This window comes from Gobio gobio (assembly GCF_949357685.1).
Source record: "Gobio gobio genome assembly, chromosome: 2".
Taxonomy (NCBI): Eukaryota; Metazoa; Chordata; class Actinopteri; order Cypriniformes; family Gobionidae; genus Gobio; species Gobio gobio.
Genome location: NC_137098.1, coordinates 2,178,598 through 2,202,165, shown reverse-complemented (window position 1 = coordinate 2,202,165; position 23,568 = coordinate 2,178,598). Strand labels below are relative to the sequence as shown.

Below are 23,568 nucleotides of genomic sequence, written 5' to 3'. Positions count from 1 at the left end.
CCTTATATACTCACACAGTGAGGCGGAGTTACGTATGCAAATTCCGCATGCCCCATGGCATTGGCACGCCATTGGGCGTTTTCTCTAAACTCGAAGTTGATAGGCTTCTAAGCGAAACCCCCATTCGTTAGTCACTAACGTTACGTCTCCGTTCCCTCCTCAGGGAACGCGGGTTACATCCGTAACCGAGACGTTCCCTTTGTAGGCCTATACACTATTTTATAGATATCATGTTTAAACGCACTACACTTAAACAACGTTTAATTTTGTATTTATATAGCCTAATACCTATTTTAGATGTATATATTACGTTGCTCATGCAAATTGCAAAACAGACGATAGACTATGTTAAAATAAAAAAAATTTTTAATTAAAACTACGCTTTTCTTTTGTTTTTAAATCTTTTTACAAGAAATCCTGCAGGTCATAAAGAACTTTGTTTTTCCACCTCCAAGAAAGGACAGGTGCTCTCCATTATTTCTCCTTGTTTACTTAAAGGCCGTTTTCCTTGCTTTACTCGAGGCAAAAAGCCATGTGTTGACTTTAAAACCGAGTAGACGTTACATTATATGCATCTGTGGTGGAATTACTAGATTTTCGCATCGATACATGTTTGTTTTAATGCGAATGCGCTGTCACTTTAATTCAGCGCCAGCACATCAAAAAATAGACTCTGTGCGGAAACGATCAGCACAGCTGTATGGCCACGCGCTCCTGCACACACTGACGGACCGAAGCCTCGTGCAGTGAAAGCTGTATCCGTTAACATGGGTACGGAAAAATACACACTGCATACGCACTGCAAACGGAGTGAAACGGGCGTCAGCAGGTGCCATTCTCGATGTATACGCCACTTTCATGCGGCTTTCTCGTGCCACAGTGCCTACATAATGTTACAGTTTTGTCCACACCCTTCTTCCGTCATCATTATATTTTACGGGGAAGCCAAAATGCTCCCATACACGCGATTTGAATGATGCGGGAGGCTTTTCAAGTTCTTCAGCTTCTCCGATAACCACTGTTGACTGATGAATATGCCCTGTTCACGTGAACACATGTGTTTCTCTGAAACTCCGCATCGAGTTTAAAGGAACGAGATCACTTAAAAAGCAATATCGCCAGAAAAACTGTATTTAAGTCTGCGATCGCTAAACAATTCAGATTAATCCACAAGTAAAAAAAAAAAAAAAAGCACAATAAATCCGCGGGTCACGTGCGTGCCGAACCGTGGGTCGTGATCCGTACGGATCACAGATCAACTGCGATCCGTTACACCCCTAACGTGAAGGCAGCATAAATACTCTAGGGGAAACAAGGCACAGGTGACCTGGACAACGTTAACAAGGACACACGAGGAAGAACTAAGGCAGAGGGGAACACAGGGGACCTCTAGAGGCCTGGAGACAAACATCAGAAATCAGGATGCAGACAAGTGTTACCAATTAATTATTTGCTATTGGTACATGACAGACACTAAGAATTACATTTAGATTAAATTTTTTTACAGCCTGATTTAATATGTATAAACAATTATAAGACATTTGCAGCTGCCTTGTGTTTTTTCTCTTTTTCTCTTTTTTCTTTCACAAAACATCAATTGTAATGATTCTGGGTTTGATTTTAAAAAGTTATGTTTTTTAGCCTGTTATGTATGTTAGCCTGTTATATTTGTTAGCCTGTTATGTTTGTTAGCCTGTTATGTATGTTAGCCTGTTATGTTTGTTATTCTGTAATGTATGTTAGCCTGTTATGTTTATTAGCCTGTTATGTATGTTAGCCTGTTCCCTTTCAGTCGGTCACGTTCGACGTACGTCGGAACTGACCGACAAATTGGGATCTGTCTTCAGAGACCAGTCTAATTCGAGTGTATTAGAAACGAGCCAATTGTATTGGCATGCGGTCCACGCACCGCGGGTATAAATACGGAAGTGGAGTACCGCATATTACTTTTAACTTCGGAGCCGAACGGTTTGCTGTATCAAGCTGTTTCTGCGAAGAGTGTTTAAACGAGTCTCGAGGAGGATCGCTCTCTTACCTGGGTGCTGGTGTGACGGCGGGAGTCAGCGAGCGGCCGCTGCAACATACACTTGTTCCTGTGTTGGTTGGCTGGGCGTTTCCGTTCTTGAGTGCTCACACGCAGGCTTGCAATCGGACTGCTGTGAGCCGCGGTCATCTCCCTGAGTGCTTCAGCACTTCTAAAAGAGCATTTCCTTCTAAAAAGAGCAACACGGTTTGACCCTGCGTCTTTTTCAAGATGTCATTCAAACGTGTGTTTCTGGATGCGGTTGTTTCCTGTCCTCATTTGACGGCCACGATCTCTCTCGCATATAAACATGTGAGATTGCGTTTGTGGGTGATCCGTGTTCTCCCAGGAGAACGTGGTCACGTCAGCGCGTTGTTCGTGCTCGAGCATTCAGCGCGCCACTCGGTCATCTGGTGCACGGTCGAGACTGTGAAACCTTAAACGGGGTTGAGTCCCTTTGCTTATTGCCCGATCTAGTTCCTTTTCTGGTGCACCAGAAAAGGTCTACTTTGGCTAATAAGCCTTGGTGGCCTGTGGATTATAGTGGGGCTTCCCCGCCGGGTACATTCCCTGTGGGCCCCCACTCCTCTATCGCATCACAAGCATGCTGAGACTTTGTTCGTGGGTGGTTCATGTTCCCTTATGAGAACATGACCATGTCGGCGCGTTGTTCACCGTGCCTCTTTCTTGGAGGCTTGAGTGTTCAGCGCGCCATGTGCCGTCAAGTCGGACAGCCACGCTCATTGTCCCACATGCCTGCTGGTAGCTTACAGATGGGATTACTGGTCCTTTTTTGAAAAAAGGAGGGACCTAGCGTTTCATTTGGGGCTCTGGCGGAGGACAGATGTCAATTGCTGCATCAGAGAGAGGGCTGTTATGCGCTGGAAATTATAATGCTGAGTTTCCCACTATAATAGTGTGCTCATGCTGAATCAGATTCAGAGTTGACAGCCATGCTTTCTGGGGTGGCTGCCCGGATGTGCATTGGAAAAACTTAGCAGTGTGGAACTATTTGGTGCCAAAATATGGAACACTAAAAGGGCCGTAATATGTTTAAGTTTTTTCCCTCTCTCACTGCCCTCTGTCCTGCATGCACGAGGGTAGTCCCGACCCAGGGGTTATGCAGGAACTGCGTGTTGTGATGGACGTCGCCCTCCGGGTGACGGAAGTCACTGCACGCTCCCTGGGTCAGGCGATGTCCACACTAGTGGTCCAGAAAGCTGGGGCTAACCTGGCAGATATGCGTGAGCCCGACAAAATTTGGTTCCTCAACGCCCCGGTCTGTCAGGCTGGCCTCTTCGGCGACGTCATCGAGAACTGCGCCCAGCAGTTCTTGGTGGCCCAGAAGCAGATGGAGGTTTAAAAAAAAAAAAAACTTCCTGCCACAACGACCAGCTGCTGCCTCCACCCAGTCCTCGTCCGCAGCACCTCCATCTGCTTGTCACCGAGGGTGTCTCCCTGCGTCCGCCTCCGCCCCTGCTAAGCCAAGCAGCAGCAGCCTCCACCCAGGCAGCAGGTGGCCGGGCGCAGGGAGGCGCCCAACCCGTCCAGGGTCCCGCAAAATCTGCTGGCAAGCACAAGGGCAAGCGGCCCTAAAACGGGCAGCCCAGCAAGAGGGGAACTGCTCAGGGATTCGGTGTCCGCACCCCTCCCACCCCTGGAGGAGGACCGGGGGGAGAATATATTTTTCGGTTTCGGTACCCACGTTCTTAGAGCAGTTTCCTTTGTCCCTAGGCCAAGAGAGGCTCAAGCCGGCTGTGTGCTGTGTGTTGCTTCATATGAGACCGCTTCAGCGCTGACTACACGACCGAGTCCCGAGGTGGGCGTGGCTGGCAGAGCGGCCAGTATCGGGTCCCAGTTACCCCATACTGTCGCCAAACCCTCAACCCTTGGTCCGACCCCTCGTTCTTAAGGGCCGGAGTGCCCTTAAGACAGGTGTCCAGGCATGTGGTATTCACGGGTTGGGGGGCCATGTACAACGGGCATGCAGTCTCGGGTCTGTGGATGGGGCTCCAGCTGCATTGGCATATCAATTGCCTGGAGTTAATGGCAGTACGTCTTGCGCTAAGTCGCTTCAAGAAGCTGCTTCAGCACAAACACATACTGGTCTGCATGGACAGCACTGCGGCCGTTGCGTACATCAACCGTCAGGGTGGTCTGCGCTCCCGTCGCATGCTCCAACTCGCCCGCCACCTCCTCCTGTGGAGTCAGAAGCATCTGAGGTCGCTTCGTGCCATTCACATTCCTTGTGCGCTGAACCAGAAAGCCGAAAAGCTCTCTCATCAGTGTCCACTTCCGGGAGAGTGGCGACTCCACCCCCGGAGCGTCCAGCTGATGTGGGACCTTTTTGAATGGGGGTACCCTTTTTGAATTCCCTGAATGGGGGTACCCTCGGCACAGATGCACTGGCGCACAGCTGGCCCCGGGACCTACGCAAATATGTGTTTCCCCCAGTGAGCCTTCTAGCACAGACTCTGTGCAAGGTCAGGGAGGGCGAGGAGCAGGTCTTGCTAGTTGCGCCCTACTGGCCCAACCGGACCTGGTTCGCCGAACTCACTCTCCTCGCGACAGCCCCGTCCTGGCCGATTCCCCTGAGGAAGGACCTTCATTCTCAGGGAGGGGGCACTCTATGGCACCCGCGTCCAGACCTCTGGAAACTCCATGTCTGGTCCCTGGATGGGACGCGGAGGTTCTAGGTGGCCTGCCACAGGCAGTGGTAGACACCATCACTTCAGCTAGAGTCCCCTCTACGAGGTGCCTCTATGCTCTGAAGTGGAACCTGTTCGTTGAGTGGCGTTCTTCTCGCTGCGAAGACCCCCAGAAGTGTTCGATTAACCCTCAGAGCCCGACGGCATCGCCCACGACGTCACACGGCACCTCCGATAAATATCTATATTATTTCATGAAACTTTTATCGATTTTCTTACCGTTTTTTCCAGCAGAAAGCTAACGAGCTAGCCATCACGGCGGTGTCTTTGGTGTCTTTGTAGCCTTTACAGAAGGTTTTCTATCCAGCCTGGAACATGTGCATCTTTTTGGAGTTGTTCAGCAATAAATCAAAACGCTTACATCCAAGATATATCCACTTGATGTCCATAATTTATACATTTTCCGTCATTTTTGCCGCTAGCGCGATGCTAGCTGCCATTTTGGATGAGGGTTTGACCAATGACAGGCTGATCCGTCATCCACGTTGGTGTGCGTCATTACGCAGGAACCACAGCTCTTTTATTGTGGAGAGAGAGAGACGCACGGCTAGTGTTGAGGAGAGAGAGAGAGAGGCGCTGCAGTTTTTAGTAGTTTTGTGGAGAAAGTTTGAGGAAAAAGTTTGAGGAGAAAGTTTGAGGAGAAGTTCCTGATAGGAACTGTTTTGAGGCTTGGCACCAGTAAATATCCAAAATCCAAAGAGGCCAAAAGCGCCTGGACTTTTTTTGGAAAAATGTAAATAGTTTTGGTTCTGTTTAAGTTATCATGTTTATTCCTGAGTTCCAGGACTCTAAAGACTTGAACAAACTGTTTTCCAGAGGAAATATGCTTAACTTTTATTTATTTGTGTGTGTTTTCAATAAATATTTGAGTGATTCAATTTCCGTTTTATGTTTTCATTTGTCTTTATGGTCCCATAACTTATTTTACATTCAGGTGACATCAATGCAACACAAATATACTGACAGAGCAACTTGTCTTGAAAAAAAAGAGGTGTGTCAATTGTCTGTGCACAACAGGGTTGATGTTTTACAAGCTTTTTTAGTAAATAACACCAGGCGGAAAATTAATTGTAAAAATACCCTTAGGTCTTAAAGGGTTAATGTTGTGCTTTCTTTCCTACAAGATGGGTTGGAGCGAAAGCTGTCTCCCTCCACCCTGAAAGTGTACGTTGCAGCAATAGCGGCATATCACGATGTAGTTGAAGGTAAATCCTTAGGGAAGCACGACTTAATCGTCAGGTTCCTCAGAGGTGCGAGGAGACTAAATCCTCCTCGTTCTATCTCTTTACCCTCTTGGGACTTAGCCCTGGTGCTCAGAGCACTTCAGGGCCCTCCGTTTGAGCCTTTGCAGTCCGTTAAGTTAAAAATCCTGTCTATGAAGACGGTACTCCAGACTGCATTGGCCTCAATCAAGAGGGTGGGGGACCTGCATGCGCTTTCGGTCAACAAATCGTGCCTAGAATTCGGGCCCGGTAACTCTCACGTCATCCTGAGACCCCGGCCCGGATACGTGCCCAAGGTTCCTACCACTCCATTTCGGGACCAGGTGGTGAACCTGCAAGCGCTGCCCTCAGAGGAGGCAGACCCAGCCCTGGCTTTATGTCCCGTCCGCGCTCTTCGCACTTACGTTGACCAGACACAAAGCTTTAGGACCTCAGAGCAGCTCTTTGTCTGTTACGGAGGCCAGCAGAATGGAAAGGCTGTCTCCAAGCAGAGGTTAGCCCACTGGATAGTGGATGCTATCGTCTTGGTGCAAGAAGTGTAGCTTCCTCCTGGGCACTGGCTCAAGGCGCCTCGCTGACAGACATCTGTTGAGCTGCGGGCTCAACACCTACCACGTTTGCTAGATTCTATAGCCTCCGTGTGGAGCCGGTTTCTTCCTGTGTACTCGCCTCCAACGGCCGGTAGACGCAAAGTACCCGTTCCTGTGTCGGCTTGCTACGCCACTCCCGCCTATGGCCGGATTTGTGCGTTTATCTTCTCCAGTTGTGTTCCCCAGAAATGGTGAACCCTGTCGAGCTCCTCCGTCACCCCTTTGGTGTCAGACATTGCGGCCGTCTGACGCCAGGCCTGCACCCGTATGCTTGTGGTACGTGTGTGTAGGCTGGTTTCCATATGTGTTGGTCCCCTCACGGCGACCCCATGTGTGTATTTCCACGGTACCTGCTACCCTACTCGGCTAGCCCTGCTTTTCCCTTGAGCCCTGCTCTGTCATCTCTGGGTGTGTTCTTTCCCCCCTGGGACCAGGTTGGATCCACCCCAGAGACTGCCATATGTTGCACTACCCTGATAGGTTAGTCCTTATGAGTATTCCACCTCTCCTCCCTTGGAGGACGTGGCTCCGCAGCGTTCCATCTCCCTGAGACGGGCACGCTTCCCAGCATTATCCAGTAGTCACGCTGAGTGGGTCTTGCAGGAACAGCAGTGACTGTCCTTCCCTGCCGGGAGCCCTGACTCCCACTCTAACATAGGAGTGGTCCAGCGAGCTCAGGCAGGGCGCTGGAAGGGCCAGCATCCCTGGCGTGTTGGTAGGGATCCCAATACGTCTGTCAGTTCCGACGTACATCAAACGTGACCGACTGAAAGGGAACGTCTCGGTTACGTATGTAACCCTCGTTCCCTGAAGGAGGGAACGGAGACGTACATCCCGTCGCCAGGTGCTGTGCTTCCGCTGGAGGGCCGAGTCACTTCTTCGGCTCCTCAGTTGGAAAAGCAATATGCGGTACTCCACTTCCGTATTTAAACCCGCGGTGCGGGGCGGTGCGTGGACGGCATGCCAATACAATTGGCTCGTTTCTAATACACTCGAAGTAGACTGGTCTCTGGTCTGATCAGTTCCGACGTACGTCTCCGTTCCCTCCTTCAGGGAACGAGGGTTACATACGTAACCAAGACGTTATGTATGTTAGCCTGTTATGTACGTTAGCCTGTTATGTATGTTAGCCTGTTATGTATGTTAGCCTGTTTTGTTTGTTAGCCTGTTATGTATGTTAGCCTGTTATATTTGTTAGCCTGTTATGTTTGTAAGCCTGATATGTATGTTAGCCTGTTATGTTTGTTATTCTGTAATGTAATTTAGCCTGTTATGAATGTTAGCCTGTTATGTTAGCCTGTTATTTATGTTAGTCTGTTAGGTTACAGTATGTTTCCCTGTTTTTGTGCTTGTTCCTGAGTATCATTATTAAAGTTTAAGTTTGTATTTTGATCTCCTGAGTCTTCAGCCTGTTCCTGGTTCAATCAAACGTGAAATGAAACAATATGAAACTTAAAATATATTTAAAATAGTGCAAATGTCTAATAAAAACGTTTTCAGGTGTTTCTGGTTTAATGTGAAATTATAAACATTGTTATACCCCATACCCCCCCATACCCCCCCCCCCCCCCACACACACACACACACACTCTGACATTGAACTATATCTAGCAAGTAATAAAGAAAAAGAATGCAACAACACTGTAATTATTTTTTCAAACCTGAATATTTTCTGTGTAGATTCCAGTTCCTCTCGTCTTTGCTTTTTAAGCCATTCAGGGTCATCCTGAGGCAATCGAGCTAAAGGAACACACAAAGAAATACATAGCACACATTTCACACATAGAAAGGACAGCATTTAAGAAATGACTCAATAACAGCTGAACAACTGAATTTTAACATTTAAAAAATAATAATAAAACTGAATAATAATAATGCTTCTTTTAAAACTGGATAAAGAACAAAGTGAGTCCGCACGTACCAGTGCCTTCTCGGATAATCACTTCATCGTCTGCTATCCAGAGATAACAGGGGAACTCAAAGCATTTTCCAGAGGGTGCTTTCACTTTGATATTCTCACAAAACCACTGAACATTGACTAAGTGTTTCTCCTTTTCAAGTTTCACCTGGACAATGTCTCCAAAGTCATCCTTCACACAGATGTCGAAGGAGATCTCCTTTAATGACAACTTTCATTAGATAGGGGAAAAAAACAACCAACAAACAAACAAACACTTGGTGACTCGAGGTAAACATGCACAATGGGCGCTTACATTTAAGTGTGTAAATATAAGTTCCCTTTCGAGGGAACTCCCACTGCATCGGAACGACGAATTTGGGGACACTCCCTAAGCAACAGCGCGTCTGAAGTATGAATGAAATCAGGCCAATCCTGATTGGTGTTGCGTCATGACGTAACTATGACAGCATACCCGGAAGATACATAAAGGGGATCCCGAGCATAGTAATGGCAGTTATCGCTCTTCAGCATAGCGCTCTTTGTGAAATCTGTCTGTCTATTTATTGTTGTACGTTGTGAGAGAGAGAAAAAGTGTGTGTGAAATGGCGACTGCAAGAGACTTTAAGCAGTGTGTGCATCCGTGTCCCCGTTATATGTCGGGCTCGGACACACACTCGCTTTGTGTACAGTGCCTGGGTGTTGAGCATGCTCGGGCGGCTCTCGAGGGATCATTGTGAGCGGCTCACACTCAGGCTCTTGCGCTCTCGGCTGGCCGTGTTTGATGAGGCCGGCCAGCCTCGTGAGCCCTCTGGTTCTGGACCCGCAGTCGCCGAGGCGGCTCGGCGTCGCAGATCCTGGGGCTCACAGCGGGATCTGTCAGACAGGTTTGGGACTGCTGAGGCACCTTCCCAAACTTCGTCTGACGATTCCGAGATTCTCCCTCCCCGTGTGGAAGCCCGCGCTGCGGCTTCTTCCCCCGGGGTGGAGAATCCGGTGTTCATTCTCTCTGGTTCTGAGGAACCAGATGAGGTGGACATCGAAGCGGGTGGTGAACCACCATATGAGTCGCCACTTCACCCACCCGCTCAAGAGGAACTGGTCGAGGTTTTGACCCGTGCGGTGGCCAAATTAAGAATCGATTGGCCACAGGAAAATGAGGAAATCCAGCCACCAAGCAGGCTGGATGACCGATTCCTTTCACGCCGGGCTCAAACGCCTCGCCGAGGCTTGCCTTTTTTCCTGGACCTGCACAATGAGTTGTGCAAGTCTTGGAAAAAGCCGTATTCAGCGCGCGTTTCCAATCCCCCTGTATTGGACTATTCTAATGTCCTGGGGGCGCGTGAAGCTGGATACGGGACGATGCCGCGGGTGGAAGATGCTCTCGCGGGCTATCTTTCTCTAGGTAGCTCAGAAATTATCAGAGCGTCCAAACGGTCCATTATAAAGTGGGTTCGCGGTAGGCTGTTCTCGGACGCTGCGCGCCGCCCCCCCGAAATTTTTGGGGGTCCGGCCGACGACGCCCGACGACCCTCCCCGGCCGCTCGATGACCCTGATCGGGATTTCGGGGGGCCTGACCCCACCGGGGGCCGGACGGGAGCCCCCCCAAGTATGAGGCCCACAGATGCAGTACTGCCTTCGCCCACAGTGTGGCTCCACCACCAGGTCCACGGCCCCATTAGTTCAATGGGATCTCGGGCCATTGGTTTAGGCTGCCATTGGACGCTTTCGCACTTACCCCCGATTCCCGGGGCCCCTCTGACCCCCCCCCCCCCCCCCCACATCCACGAACCCACTATTTGTCCGATTACCCACTAAGTTGGGCAAATGACCCCAGGACCCCCCCCCCCACCCACCGTACCCCCCCCCCACATCCACGAACCCACTATTTGTCCAATTACCCACTAAAGTGGGCAAATGACCCCAGGACCCCCGCTGACCCCCCCCAGGCCACGCCCCCTCCCACGGAACCACTATTTGTCCGATTACCCACTAATTTTACGGACCGCCCCCGTTCGGACACGGAAGGTCGTTGGATCTTGAGATCTGAGATCCCGAGGCTCAGTGGGCCCCCAACTCGGGGCCCCGAATCGCGGAGCTCTGCGACATTCCATTTTTTTTCCCTACGCACTAGGGCCACGCCCTTTGGGTATGCCGCTCAAGGGGCCCCCACGAGCCACTGTGCAAAATTTCAAGTCATTCGGGGAATCACGGTACGAACGGGAGCCCAAAACACAGACGTCCCACTTCTCATTGAAGTAATGGGTGCCAAATAAGTGGTCCATGGAGTCAGTGTTTATGGATGATAATTAACATTTATTGTCAATTAAACACATCTACTGTACTTGGCACACTCAACTGAACACATTGATGTAACTTTCAACTCATTTGAGCGCTTAATTTGCATAGAAATGACAGTCTCCGTGGACCACTTATTTGGCGGCCACTACTTAATTGGGAATTGGACGTCATGTGTTTTGGGCTCCCGTTGGGGTCTGGAAGGGTCTAGGGCCACCATTCTTGTGCTCCTATCTACGCCTCAGCGCCCCCTATCGGAATCCAGAGTTTGGAGACAATCGGAGCAACTTTCGGACATTCGGAGCTGGAAAAGCAAAGACGTCCCACTTCTCATTGAAGCAGTGGGCGCCAAATAAGTGGTCCATGGAGTCAGTGTTTATGGATGCTACTTAACATTTATTGTCAATTAAACACCTCTACTGTACTTGGCACACTCAACTGAACACATTGATGTAACTTTCAACTCATTTGAATGCTTAATTTGCATAGAAATGACAGTCTCCGTGGACCAATTATTTGGCGGCTACTACTTAATTGGGAATTGGACGTCATGTGTTTTGGGCTCCCGTGGGGGTCTGGAAGGGTCTAGGGCCACCATTCTTGTGCTCATATCTACGCCTCAGCGCCCCCTATCGGAATCCAGAGTTTGGAGATAATCGGAGCAACTTTATTTTCCGACCCCAAAAAACTGTAAGGGGTATTGGAGGGTAATTTTGGAGTTTCTCCGATCTTCTCCAAACTCTGGATTCTGGTAGAGGGCATCGAGACATAGACAGGAGCGCAAGTTTGGGGGCCCTAGTACCTTCCAGAGCCGAACGGGAGCCCAAAACACAGACGTCCCACTTCTCATTGAAGTAATGGGTGCCAAATAAGTGGTCCATGGAGTCAGTGTTTATGGATGATAATTAACATTTATTGTCAATTAAACACATCTACTGTACTTGGCACACTCAACTGAACACATTGATGTAACTTTCAACTCATTTGAGTGCTTAATTTGCATAGAAATGACAGTCTCCGTGGACCAATTATTTGGCGGCCACTACTTAATTGGGAATTGGACGTCATGTGTTTTGGGCTCCCGTGGGGGTCTGGAAGGGTCTAGGGCCACCATTCTTGTGCTCCTATCTACGCCTCAGCGCCCCCTATCGGAATCCAGAGTTTGGAGACAATCGGAGCAACTTTCGGACATTCGGAGCTGGAAATGCAAAGACGTCCCACTTCTCATTGAAGCAGTGGGCGCCAAATAAGTGGTCCATGGAGTCAGTGTTTATGGATGATACTTAACATTTATTGTCAATTAAACACCTCTACTGTACTTGGCACACTCAACTGAACACATTGATGTAACTTTCAACTCATTTGAGTGCTTAATTTGCATAGAAATGACAGTCTCCGTGGACCACTTATTTGGCTACTGCTTAATTGGGAATTGGGACGTCATGTGTTTTGGGCTCCCGTTGGGGTCTGGAAGGGTCTAGGGCCACCATTCTTGTGCTCATATCTACGCCTCAGCGCCCCCTATCAGAATCCAGAGTTAGGAGACAATCGGAGCAACTTTATTTTCCGACCCCAAAAAACTGTAAGGGGTATCCCTTTGGTGTTTTTGGAGGGTAATTTTGGAGTTTCTCCGATCTTCTCCAAACTCTGGATTCTGGTAGAGGGCATCGAGACATAGACAGGAGCGCAAGTTTGGGGGCCCTAGTACCTTCCAGAGCCGAACGGGAGCCCAAAACACAGACGTCCCACTTCTCATTGAAGTAATGGGTGCCAAATAAGTGGTCCATGGAGTCAGTGTTTATGGATGATAATTAACATTTATTGTCAATTAAACACATCTACTGTACTTGGCACACTCAACTGAACACATTGATGTAACTTTCAACTCATTTGAGTGCTTAATTTGCATAGAAATGACAGTCTCCGTGGACCAATTATTTGGCGGCCACTACTTAATTGGGAATTGGACGTCATGTGTTTTGGGCTCCCGTTGGGGTCTGGAAGGGTCTAGGGCCACCATTCTTGTGCTCCTATCTACGCCTCAGCGCCCCCTATCGGAATCCAGAGTTTGGAGACAATCGGAGCAACTTTCGGACATTCGGAGCTGGAAAAGCAAAGACGTCCCACTTCTCATTGAAGCAGTGGGCGCCAAATAAGTGGTCCATGGAGTCAGTGTTTATGGATGCTACTTAACATTTATTGTCAATTAAACACCTCTACTGTACTTGGCACACTCAACTGAACACATTGATGTAACTTTCAACTCATTTGAATGCTTAATTTGCATAGAAATGACAGTCTCCGTGGACCAATTATTTGGCGGCTACTACTTAATTGGGAATTGGACGTCATGTGTTTTGGGCTCCCGTGGGGGTCTGGAAGGGTCTAGGGCCACCATTCTTGTGCTCATATCTACGCCTCAGCGCCCCCTATCGGAATCCAGAGTTTGGAGATAATCGGAGCAACTTTATTTTCCGACCCCAAAAAACTGTAAGGGGTATTGGAGGGTAATTTTGGAGTTTCTCCGATCTTCTCCAAACTCTGGATTCTGGTAGAGGACATCGAGACATAGACAGGAGCGCAAGTTTGGGGGCCCTAGTACCTTCCAGAGCCGAACGGGAGCCCAAAACACAGACGTCCCACTTCTCATTGAAGTAATGGGTGCCAAATAAGTGGTCCATGGAGTCAGTGTTTATGGATGATAATTAACATTTATTGTCAATTAAACACATCTACTGTACTTGGCACACTCAACTGAACACATTGATGTAACTTTCAACTCATTTGAGTGCTTAATTTGCATAGAAATGACAGTCTCCGTGGACCAATTATTTGGCGGCCACTACTTAATTGGGAATTGGACGTCATGTGTTTTGGGCTCCCGTTGGGGTCTGGAAGGGTCTAGGGCCACCATTCTTGTGCTCTTGTCTATCATTCGGGGGCCCCTGGAGAGTGGGAATCTCCAATCTCAAAGCGCCACGACCTTCCTCCTCCGAACGGCAGCCCCGCCTCCAACCCATTAAACGTGCTGGCATTTGGTGGACGTTCGTCCCTTTTTTGACCTTTTGACCCTTGAACGAGGTCAAAGGGCCACCAAACTTGACCGCCTGACTCAGGGGAACGTGTCGAGAAGAAAAATGGCCTCCCCTAGTCGATCGGCCCTTCCCAAGCCGTTTCGTACACATCCATGAACCCACTATGGCAAACGCATTAGTTTAATGGGTAGGTGGGATTTTTACAGAAAGGTCCCAGGGGCCCCAGATTTGGCACATTGGCTCCTGGGAGGGCCCTGATCAACATACCCAAAGGGCGTGGCCCTAGAGCAAAGAGAAATCTTTTTCAGCCCCGCCTCCAACCCATTAAACGTGCAGGCCTGTGGTGGGCTTCGGTCCCTTTTTTGACCTTTTGACCCCTGAACGAGGTCAAAGGGCCACCAAACTTGACCGCCTGACTCAGGGGAACGTGTCGAGAAGAAAAATGGCCTCCCCTAGTCGATCGGCCCTTCCCAAGCCGTTTCGTACACATCCATGAACCCACTATGGCAAACGCATTAGTTTAATGGGTAGGTGGGATTTTTACAGAAAGGTCCCAGGGGCCCCAGATTTGGCACATTGGCTCCTGGGAGGGCCCTGATCAACATACCCAAAGGGCGTGGCCCTAGAGCAAAGAGAAATCTTTTTCAGCCCCGCCTCCAACCCATTAAACGTGCAGGCCTGTGGTGGGCTTCGGTCCCTTTTTTGACCTTTTGACCCCTGAACGAGGTCGAAGGGCCACCAAACTTGACCGCCTGACTCAGGGGAACGTGTCGAGAAGAAAAATGGCCTCCCCTAGTCGATCGGCCCTTCCCAAGCCGTTTCGTACACATCCATGAACCCACTATGGCAAACGCATTAGTTTAATGGGTAGGTGGGATTTTTACAGAAAGGTCCCAGGGGCCCCAGATTTGGCACATTGGCTCCTGGGAGGGCCCTGATCAACATACCCAAAGGGCGTGGCCCTAGAGCAAAGAGAAATCTTTTTCAGCCCCGCCTCCAACCCATTAAACGTGCAGGCCTGTGGTGGGCTTCGGTCCCTTTTTTGACCTTTTGACCCCTGAACGAGGTCGAAGGGCCACCAAACTTGACCGCCTGACTCAGGGGAACGTGTCGAGAAGAAAAATGGCGTCCCCTAGTCGATCGGCCCTTCCCAAGCCGTTTCGTACACATCCATGAACCCACTATGGCAAACGCATTAGTTTAATGGGTAGGTGGGATTTTTACAGAAAGGTCCCAGGGGCCCCAGATTTGGCACAGTGGCTTCTGGGAGGGCCCTGATCAACATACCCAAAGGGCGTGGCCCTAGAGCAAAGAGAAATCTTTTTCAGCCCCGCCTCCAACCCATTAAACGTGCAGGCCTCTGGTGGGCTTCGGTCCCTTTTTTGACCTTTTGACCCCTGAACGAGGTCGAAGGGCCACCAAACTTTTACGCCTGACTCGGGGGGACGTGGCGAGAAGAAAAAGGGCGCCCCCTAGTCGATCGGCCCTTCCCAAGCCGTTTCGTACACATCCGCGAACCCACTGTGGTAAACGCATTAGTTTAATGGGTGGGTGGGATTTTTACAGAAAGGTCCCAGGGGCCCCAGATTTGGCACAGTGGCTTCTGGGGGGGCCCTGAGCAACATACCCAAAGGGCGTGGCCCTAGAGCAAAGAGAAATCCTTTTCAACTTCTAACCCTAATATGGTGGTCGTTCGTCCCTTTTTTGACCTTTTGACCCCTGAACGAGGTCGAAGGGCCACCAAACTTGACCGCCCGACTCAGGGGAACGTGGCGAGAAGAAAAATGGCGTCCCCTAGTCGATCGGCCCTTCCCAAGCCGTTTCGTACACATCCGTGAACCCACTGTGGCAAACGCATTAGTTTAATGGGTGGGTGGGATTTTTACAGAAAGGTCCCAGGGGCCCCAGATTTGGCACAGTGGCTCCTGGGGGGGCCCTGAGCAACATACCTAAAGGGCGTGGCCCTAGAGCAAAGAGAACTCTTTTTCAACTTCTAACCCTAATATTGACCTCAGGCCTCTAACACTCATACCATCTAAGAGCCTTTTGAGTCAAAGTTGGATAAAATTGGGGCACTTCTGTCAGGAACATGCCAGGGTTTCGGGCTCTGGCCCCGTCAGTCGGGGGCCCCTGGAGATTCGGAATCCCCAACATCAAGTCGCCACGACCTTCCTCCTCCGTATGGGAGCCCCGCCTCGCTCCCATTAAACGTGTAGGCTATTGGTGGACGTTCGTCCCTTTTTTGACCTTTTGACCCCTGAACGAGGTCGAAGGGCCACCAAACTTGACCGCCTGACTCAGGGGAACGTGGCGAGAAGAAAAAGGGCCTCCCCTAGTCGATCGGCCCTTCCCAAGCCGTTTCGTACACATCCGTGAACCCACTGTGGCAAACGCATTAGTTTAATGGGTGGGTGGGATTTTTACAGAAAGGTCCCAGGGGCCCCAGATTTGGCACAGTGGCTCCTGGGGGGGCCCTGAGCAACATACCCAAAGGGCGTGGCCCTAGAGCAAAGAGAAATCCTTTTCAACTTCTAACCCTAATATGGTGGTCGTTCGTCCCTTTTTTGACCCTTTGACCCCTGAACGAGGTCGAAGGGCCACCAAACTTGACCGCCCGACTCAGGGGAACGTGGCGAGAAGAAAAATGGCGTCCCCTAGTCGATCGGCCCTTCCCAAGCCGTTTCGTACACATCCGTGAACCCACTGTGGCAAACGCATTAGTTTAATGGGTGGGTGGGATTTTTACAGAAAGGTCCCAGGGGCCCCAGATTTGGCACAGTGGCTCCTGGGGGGGCCCTGAGCAACATACCTAAAGGGCGTGGCCCTAGAGCAAAGAGAACTCTTTTTCAACTTCTAACCCTAATATTGACCTCAGGCCTCTAACACTCATACCATCTAAGAGCCTTTTGAGTCAAAGTTGGATAAAATTGGGGCACTTCTGTCAGGAACATGCCAGGGTTTCGGGCTCTGGCCCCGTCAGTCGGGGGCCCCTGGAGATTCGGAATCCCCAACATCAAGTCGCCACGACCTTCCTCCTCCGTATGGGAGCCCCGCCTCGCTCCCATTAAACGTGTAGGCTATTGGTGGACGTTCGTCCCTTTTTTGACCTTTTGACCCCTGAACGAGGTCGAAGGGCCACCAAACTTGACCGCCTGACTCAGGGGAACGTGGCGAGAAGAAAAAGGGCCTCCCCTAGTCGATCGGCCCTTCCCAAGCCGTTTCGTACACATCCGTGAACCCACTGTGGCAAACGCATTAGTTTAATGGGTGGGTGGGATTTTTACAGAAAGGTCCCAGGGGCCCCAGATTTGGCACAGTGGCTCCTGGGGGGGCCCTGAGCAACATACCCAAAGGGCGTGGCCCTAGAGCAAAGAGAAATCCTTTTCAACTTCTAACCCTAATATGGTGGTCGTTCGTCCCTTTTTTGACCTTTTGACCCCTGAACGAGGTCGAAGGGCCACCAAACTTGACCGCCCGACTCAGGGGAACGTGGTGAGAAGAAAAATGGCGTCCCCTAGTCGATCGGCCCTTCCCAAGCCGTTTCGTACACATCCGTGAACCCACTGTGGCAAACGCATTAGTTTAATGGGTGGGTGGGATTTTTACAGAAAGGTCCCAGGGGCCCCAGATTTGGCACAGTGGCTCCTGGGGGGGCCCTGAGCAACATACCCAAAGGGCGTGGCCCTAGAGCAAAGAGAACTCTTTTTCAACTTCTAACCCTAATATTGACCTCAGGCCTCTAACACTCATACCATCTAAAAGCCTTTTGAGTCAAAAATGGTTTGATGGTGGGGGAGGGGCACTTTTTTCAGGAAGGTCCTAGAGTTTCGTGCTTCAGGTCCATCAGTCGGGGGCCCCTGGAGAGTAGGAATCTCAAACCTCAAGGGGCCACGACCCTCCATCTCCGTATGGGAGCCCCGCATTGCTCCCATTAAACGCGTAGGCCTTTGGTGGACGTTCGTCCCTTTATTGACCTTTTGACCCCTGAACGAGGTCGAAAGGCCACCAAACTTGACCGCCCGACTCAGGGGAACGTGGCGAGAAGAAAAATGGCCTCCCCTAGTCAATCGGCCTTTCCCAAGCCGTTTCGTACACATCCGTGAACCCACTATGGCAAACGCATTAGTTTAATGGGTAGGTGGGATTTTTACAGAAAGGTCCCAGGGGCCCCAGATTTTGCACAGTGGCTCCTGGGGGGGCCCTGAGCAACATACCCAAAGGGCGTGACCCTAGGGTGTAGGGAAAAAAATTGGAATGTTGCAGAGCTCCGCGATTCGAGGCCCCGAGTTGGGGGCCCACTGAGCCTCCGGATCTCAGATCTCAAGATCCAACGACCTTCCGTGTCCGAACAGGGGCGGTCCGTAAAATTAGTGGGTAATCGGACAAATAGTTGGTCCGTGGATGTGGGGGGGGTGGGGGGTGGGTCAGCGGGGGTCCTGGGGTCATTTGCCCACTTTAGTGGGTAATTGGACAAATAGTGGGTTCGTGGACGTGGGGGGGGTGGGGGGGTGGGTCAGCGGGGGTCCTGGGGTCATTTGCCCACTTTAGTGGGTAATTGGACAAATAGTGGGTTCGTGGATGTGGGGGGGGGGGGGTATTTGCCCTCGACAGCGCCCCCTATATGGTACAAATACCCCCTGTCCCGGGGCAATCTGCGGGCAAGGGGTAATCACGAAACGTCAGTTTGGTCAATTAAAAAGCAGGCATTTGGACTCCCAATTGGCACTACGATCCCTCGCAGTCATTATGCGCCCAATGGCAATCGATTAACATGGGCTTTTGTCCACGAACCCCCTATATATACTACCTCCCGAATCTGCATCGTCGCTGAAAGCCCCGGTACTGCCCACCAAGCCCTGCAGGGACACCTCAGCCTTGGTGGGCAGAGCCTATATGGCGGCTGGGCGGGCTGGTAGTTCCTTGCATACTCTATCCATTTTGCAAGCCTACCAGGCCGACCTCCTGAAGGAGTTAGATGAGGGTGAGGGTCCCTCTCCAGGGGACATATTGGAGCTCCGGAAGGCCGCGGATTTGTCTCTCCGCATCACCAAGGAGACGGCCCGTGCTGTGGGCCGCTCCATGGCATCCATGGTGACTGTGGAGAGACATTTGTGGCTGAATTTCTCGGGGATGAAGGAGAAGGATAAAACCTTCCTCCTAGACTCCCCGATCTCGCCTTCTGGACTGTTCGGCGACGCTGTTAATACCGTCGTCGACAGATTCCAGGAGGCGAGGAAGCAGTCAGCGGCCTTCCGCCATTACCTCCCTCATCGCTCCAAAGGGAAGGCTGCCTCCAGCGGGCAGCCTCAGCCGTCCACCAGTTCCTCGCACCGGCAGGTGCAAAAGCAGAGCGTCGCCTCTCGAGCCCCTCCTCCTGGAGCTTGGCAACAGAGGCGGCGCTCGCACCAGCAGGCTTCCGCACCTGTGGGTGATTTGAGAAACGTCCTTCAGGCTAGGAAGGCTGCTGGGAAGAAGTCCTAGCTTCGGCTGGACTTCAAAGAGCGGTTGTCCCCGCCGCGGCGCTCTCGGGAAATCGATGTGGTAATCCCGCCGTCACAGACGCTTCGGGCCACATCGATTTCTCGCGGACGTTCACTGCTCCAGCCGCCTCCGGGAGGACTTGCGACTTGGCAGTTAACGCGTCCGCACACCGAAAATCGTCCCCAACTGCTCCCTGCCGGTCCGCCGCTTCAGGGGGACGAGGCTCGGTTGACACCCGAGGCCAGCCTCGAGAGGCTGGTTCCCTTAGTAGATTATCTCGGCGCGTGGAAACGCCTTCCGAGTATTTCTACGTGGGTCCTGCGTACTGTAGAAAAGGGTTACAGACTGCAGTTCAGTCATCCTCCACCAAAATTCTGTGGAGTGACATGGACTGTAGTGGAACCAGAGCGGGTTCGGGCAATGGAACAGGAAGTAAAATCCTTGCTGGTAAAGGGGGCCATAGAGTATGTTCCCCCACCAGAGAGGGAGTCCGGGTTATACAGCCGGTACTTCATAGTTCCAAAGAAGGATGGAGGGTTGCGTCCTATTCTGGATCTGAGGTATTTGAACCGATCTCTGGTGAGGTTCAGGTTCAAAATGCTCACCATTCCCACCATCGTGAGTCAGATCCGGTCCGAGGACTGGTTCGTCACGATAGATCTGAAGGACGCATACTTCCATATATCCATCCTTCCGTGTCACAGGAAGCTATTGAGGTTCGCTTTCGGGGGCGAGGCGTACCAATATCGAGTGCTTCCCTTTGGTCTAGCTCTTTCCCCACGCACGTTCACAAAGTGCATGGATGCAGCTCTGGCTCCAATGAGACTCCAGGGCATCCGTGTGCTGAATTATATCGACGATTGGCTCATTCTGGCCCAATCGTACGATATGGCGGTTCGGCATCGAGATGTCGTTCTGGCCCACATAAAAGGCTTGGGGCTGAGACTCAACACCAAGAAAAGTGTGTTGACGCCATCCCAGAGAACAACGTTCCTGGGAGTCGTGTGGGATTCGACATCGATGCGGGCACAACTAGCTCCCGCGCGAGTCGAGACCACGCGGGCGATGGTCTCAGGATTAAGGCTAGGCCGCAGCGTCACTGTCAAGCACTTCCAAAGGGTGCTGGGTCACATGGCAGCAGCGTCCAGCGTAATACCTTTTGGCCTGCTGCACATGAGACCTCTACAGTGGTGGCTGAAGACCAAGGGGTTTTCCCCCAGGGGGAACCCGTTCCGTATGATCAGGGTAACGCGCGTATGCCTTCGTTCCCTAGCCATATGCAACACCAATCAGGATTGGCCTGATTTCATTCATACTTCAGACGCGCTGTTGCTTAGGGAGTGTCCCCAAATTCGTCGTTCCGATGCAGTGCTCGTTCCCTTTCTCAGGGAACAAGGGTTATATACATAACCCGAGCCGATAACTTTTACTACGCTATGACCATGACTCACAATAGCCACATCTATATGATCCAAACATACATCACCAATTTGATCTAAATCAGACAATGCATATATAAGATACAAGACTCCTTTGGCAATTTAACATCTTTAATGTCTTGGCATAATGGTGAGAATTGTATGAATCCCCTTGGAGGAGTATTTGAAAGTTCAGAGCCTGCAATCCAAAATTCCACATTAAATAACAAGAAAAAAAGTTCCTGTTGGGTGGAGCTAATAAAAATTAAACGTTGTCTGGCTTGATGAGAACAATATATTTACAGAGTTTCGTGACTGTAAGTAAAACTTACCCCACTTTTTTAGTCAAAAGTTGGCGCTACAGCGCCCCCCCCCCACCCCCCCCCCCCACACACACACTCATGTCTTAGCTACACGACCAACAACAACTCTGATGTGTGTGCTAAATTTCATGAGATTTGAAGAGTACCAAAAACCTCAAAAACACCCGTATATACAAAGAAAAGTTTATTAACATTTGATACATCACCATGGCAACACTAATTAAGATATCAAGAATCTTTTCACAATTTTACATCAGCCATGTCTTGACATTATTCTGACCAAGTTAGAAGTGATTTGGGTGAGTATAAGAGGAATATTTCAAAGTATGTTGTAAGTGACAGACTTCCTGCTGCAAGTTGGTAAAAAATTATCCTAAGGAAATAAATAAGGCCCAAGCACTTAATTATAGCATCAAGCAGTGATTAAGGGCTCAAGCCCTTTACAAACACAAGAAAAACACTTCACAAAAAACTGTTTTGAAACTATGCAGGTGCACTCAAGTCGTGATGGCTATAGCACAAACAATTTTTGGCCTGAACACGTGAAAATGTTATGAAAATTTAGCCTCATATCCATTTTGGGGTCGCACATCATCAGATTCGTCCACACATTATTCAAGAACAGTTTGAGAATCACCTTGTAAATTAAAAATATATTTTTTTTTTGCATGTTTGCAGTTGTGCTCAATTATTCAATTCAATTATCTCAACAGCTTTAAAACTACTGATATTCATAAAATGTGTTCCTATGAAAGGTTTCAAACCTACAATGATGCCATATTATTTAGTTTAAAATTTGCTATTACTAAGATACCATTTTAAATAGATTTCTTAGTCTGTTCATTTGTTCAGACAGTTGCACCACCTGGCATTTTGATGGTTTAGGATAACAAAACATAAAATAATATATATATATATATATCAGTGATGCGCGGGTCAATGTATAAACAACCCGCACCCGACCGACGTTTTCAACTAACCCGCCCGCAACTCGGACCGCAAAAAAAAAGAAGAAAATATTGTACCCGACCCGCTTCCTGACCCGCATTTTTTAAAAGTAGTAAATGCTCATCGTAGCTCATTGGGCAATTGAGAAAATGTTTCAGGCCCTGGCGTGGTGCGCTCAGAGGTGCAGCAGCGAGAGCAGGAAGTTCTTGAGGCGGCCCATCATTTTCCATTTCAGCTCCAGATGCATATTATTGATGAACGCGATGTTTATGTTTCGACCCGGCTTGAAGAATTCATCAGCCCACATTTGGAAAACATTTGGAAAAGTGTGAAAGCCCTTAGGAGCGCAAACTGTTATTTTTCTGAATGCTGTATGATATAGCCTAGTGTTATGTAATACAGGCTTGATTTATTCATTTATTTCGTTTAATTTTCTTAACAATTAAGATGCTGCATGTGTTTATCCAGTCTAATCGAAGTGTGCGTCTCTCCCCCGACTTTCCCAACAAAAATCCCGCCCCCTCTCAGAAAATACATAAAACTGACTTTAAATGCGTTTAAAAGTAGCCTATTAAAATGGTACAATGGCATTGCTCAGTTCAACGTTTTGGGAAATCGGGCATTTTGTCCCGCGTCAGCATTTATTCAAAAGTTAATAACGCTCAACATTCAAAAGGTAAATAAGGATTTATTGACAATCCGACCGACCGTGACCCGAATATCATTAAAAATATTTTTGGATGACTCGTAACCGCGGGCAACCGCGGGTGGCCGCGGGCACCCGCTCATTTTGGATCAACCCGCGCATCACTGATATATATATATTATGCATGATATATCGGTATATATGTAAATTTTTTATGTTATCAGTATCTGTCAGGGTTGTTGAAGGGAAAGGAGCGAGGACTCAATGATGCAGAGGAAAGGGCTTTTTAATGATAATAATAAAACAAAAAACAAGACAAAACAAAACTACCCCGAGGGGGAAAAACAGACTTGGCTTGGCTTGGCTTGGCTTGGCTTGGCTTGGCATGACTTGACGGGAGCAGGGAAACAAGAGGTACATTCGATGACGATTCCGCACTGGACTGCAAACACAAGGAGATTAAATAGGGAACAAACAAAAGAGGGTAACGAGGGAAGACAGGTGGGGCAAATGAACCAATAATCAGGAAACAAGGTGGGCGGGGTTAGACAACAGACACGAGCACATGGCACAAAGAAACACTTAACAAGACATGTGCTCACACCAAACATGACATGAACATGCAGCAAATGAAAACTCATCAGCTGCATGTTCACACAAAACATGACAACATGACGTAGCACGTAGCCAGTGAAAAACACCAACCACGTGCTACACAACATAAGACAAAACATAACATGAAAGCACACGGCCGATGTAAACATGAACCGTGTGCTACACAGACAGAAGAGCACACGCTCACGTGACAAGACAAACACACGGAGCATGAATGTCCGAATCCCAACACAAAACTGAAACCCAAACTAGACTGAAGTGCTGGGATCCGAACACCACGCCCCGCACACAAAACACAAGGACAGAAGAGCACGCAGCTTGAGCATGCTCAAAGCTGTGCACTCACACAAGAGTCCCGGCTG

At 49.7% G+C, this 23,568-nt stretch overlaps 1 protein-coding gene across 1 annotated transcript in view; it reads right to left on the bottom strand.

The window, feature by feature from the left end:
* The window catches only part of LOC307119562 (polyunsaturated fatty acid 5-lipoxygenase-like), a 58,642-nt gene that overhangs the window by 33,212 nt on the left and 1,862 nt on the right, over window positions 1-23,568 (bottom strand). The window contains exons 2-3 of the mRNA XM_079805904.1: window positions 8,466-8,661; window positions 8,206-8,284 (exon numbers count right to left, since the gene is read on the bottom strand). Of these exons, the coding sequence (XP_079662030.1) occupies window positions 8,206-8,284; window positions 8,466-8,661 (275 nt within the window). The remainder of the gene's footprint in view (window positions 1-8,205; window positions 8,285-8,465; window positions 8,662-23,568) is intronic.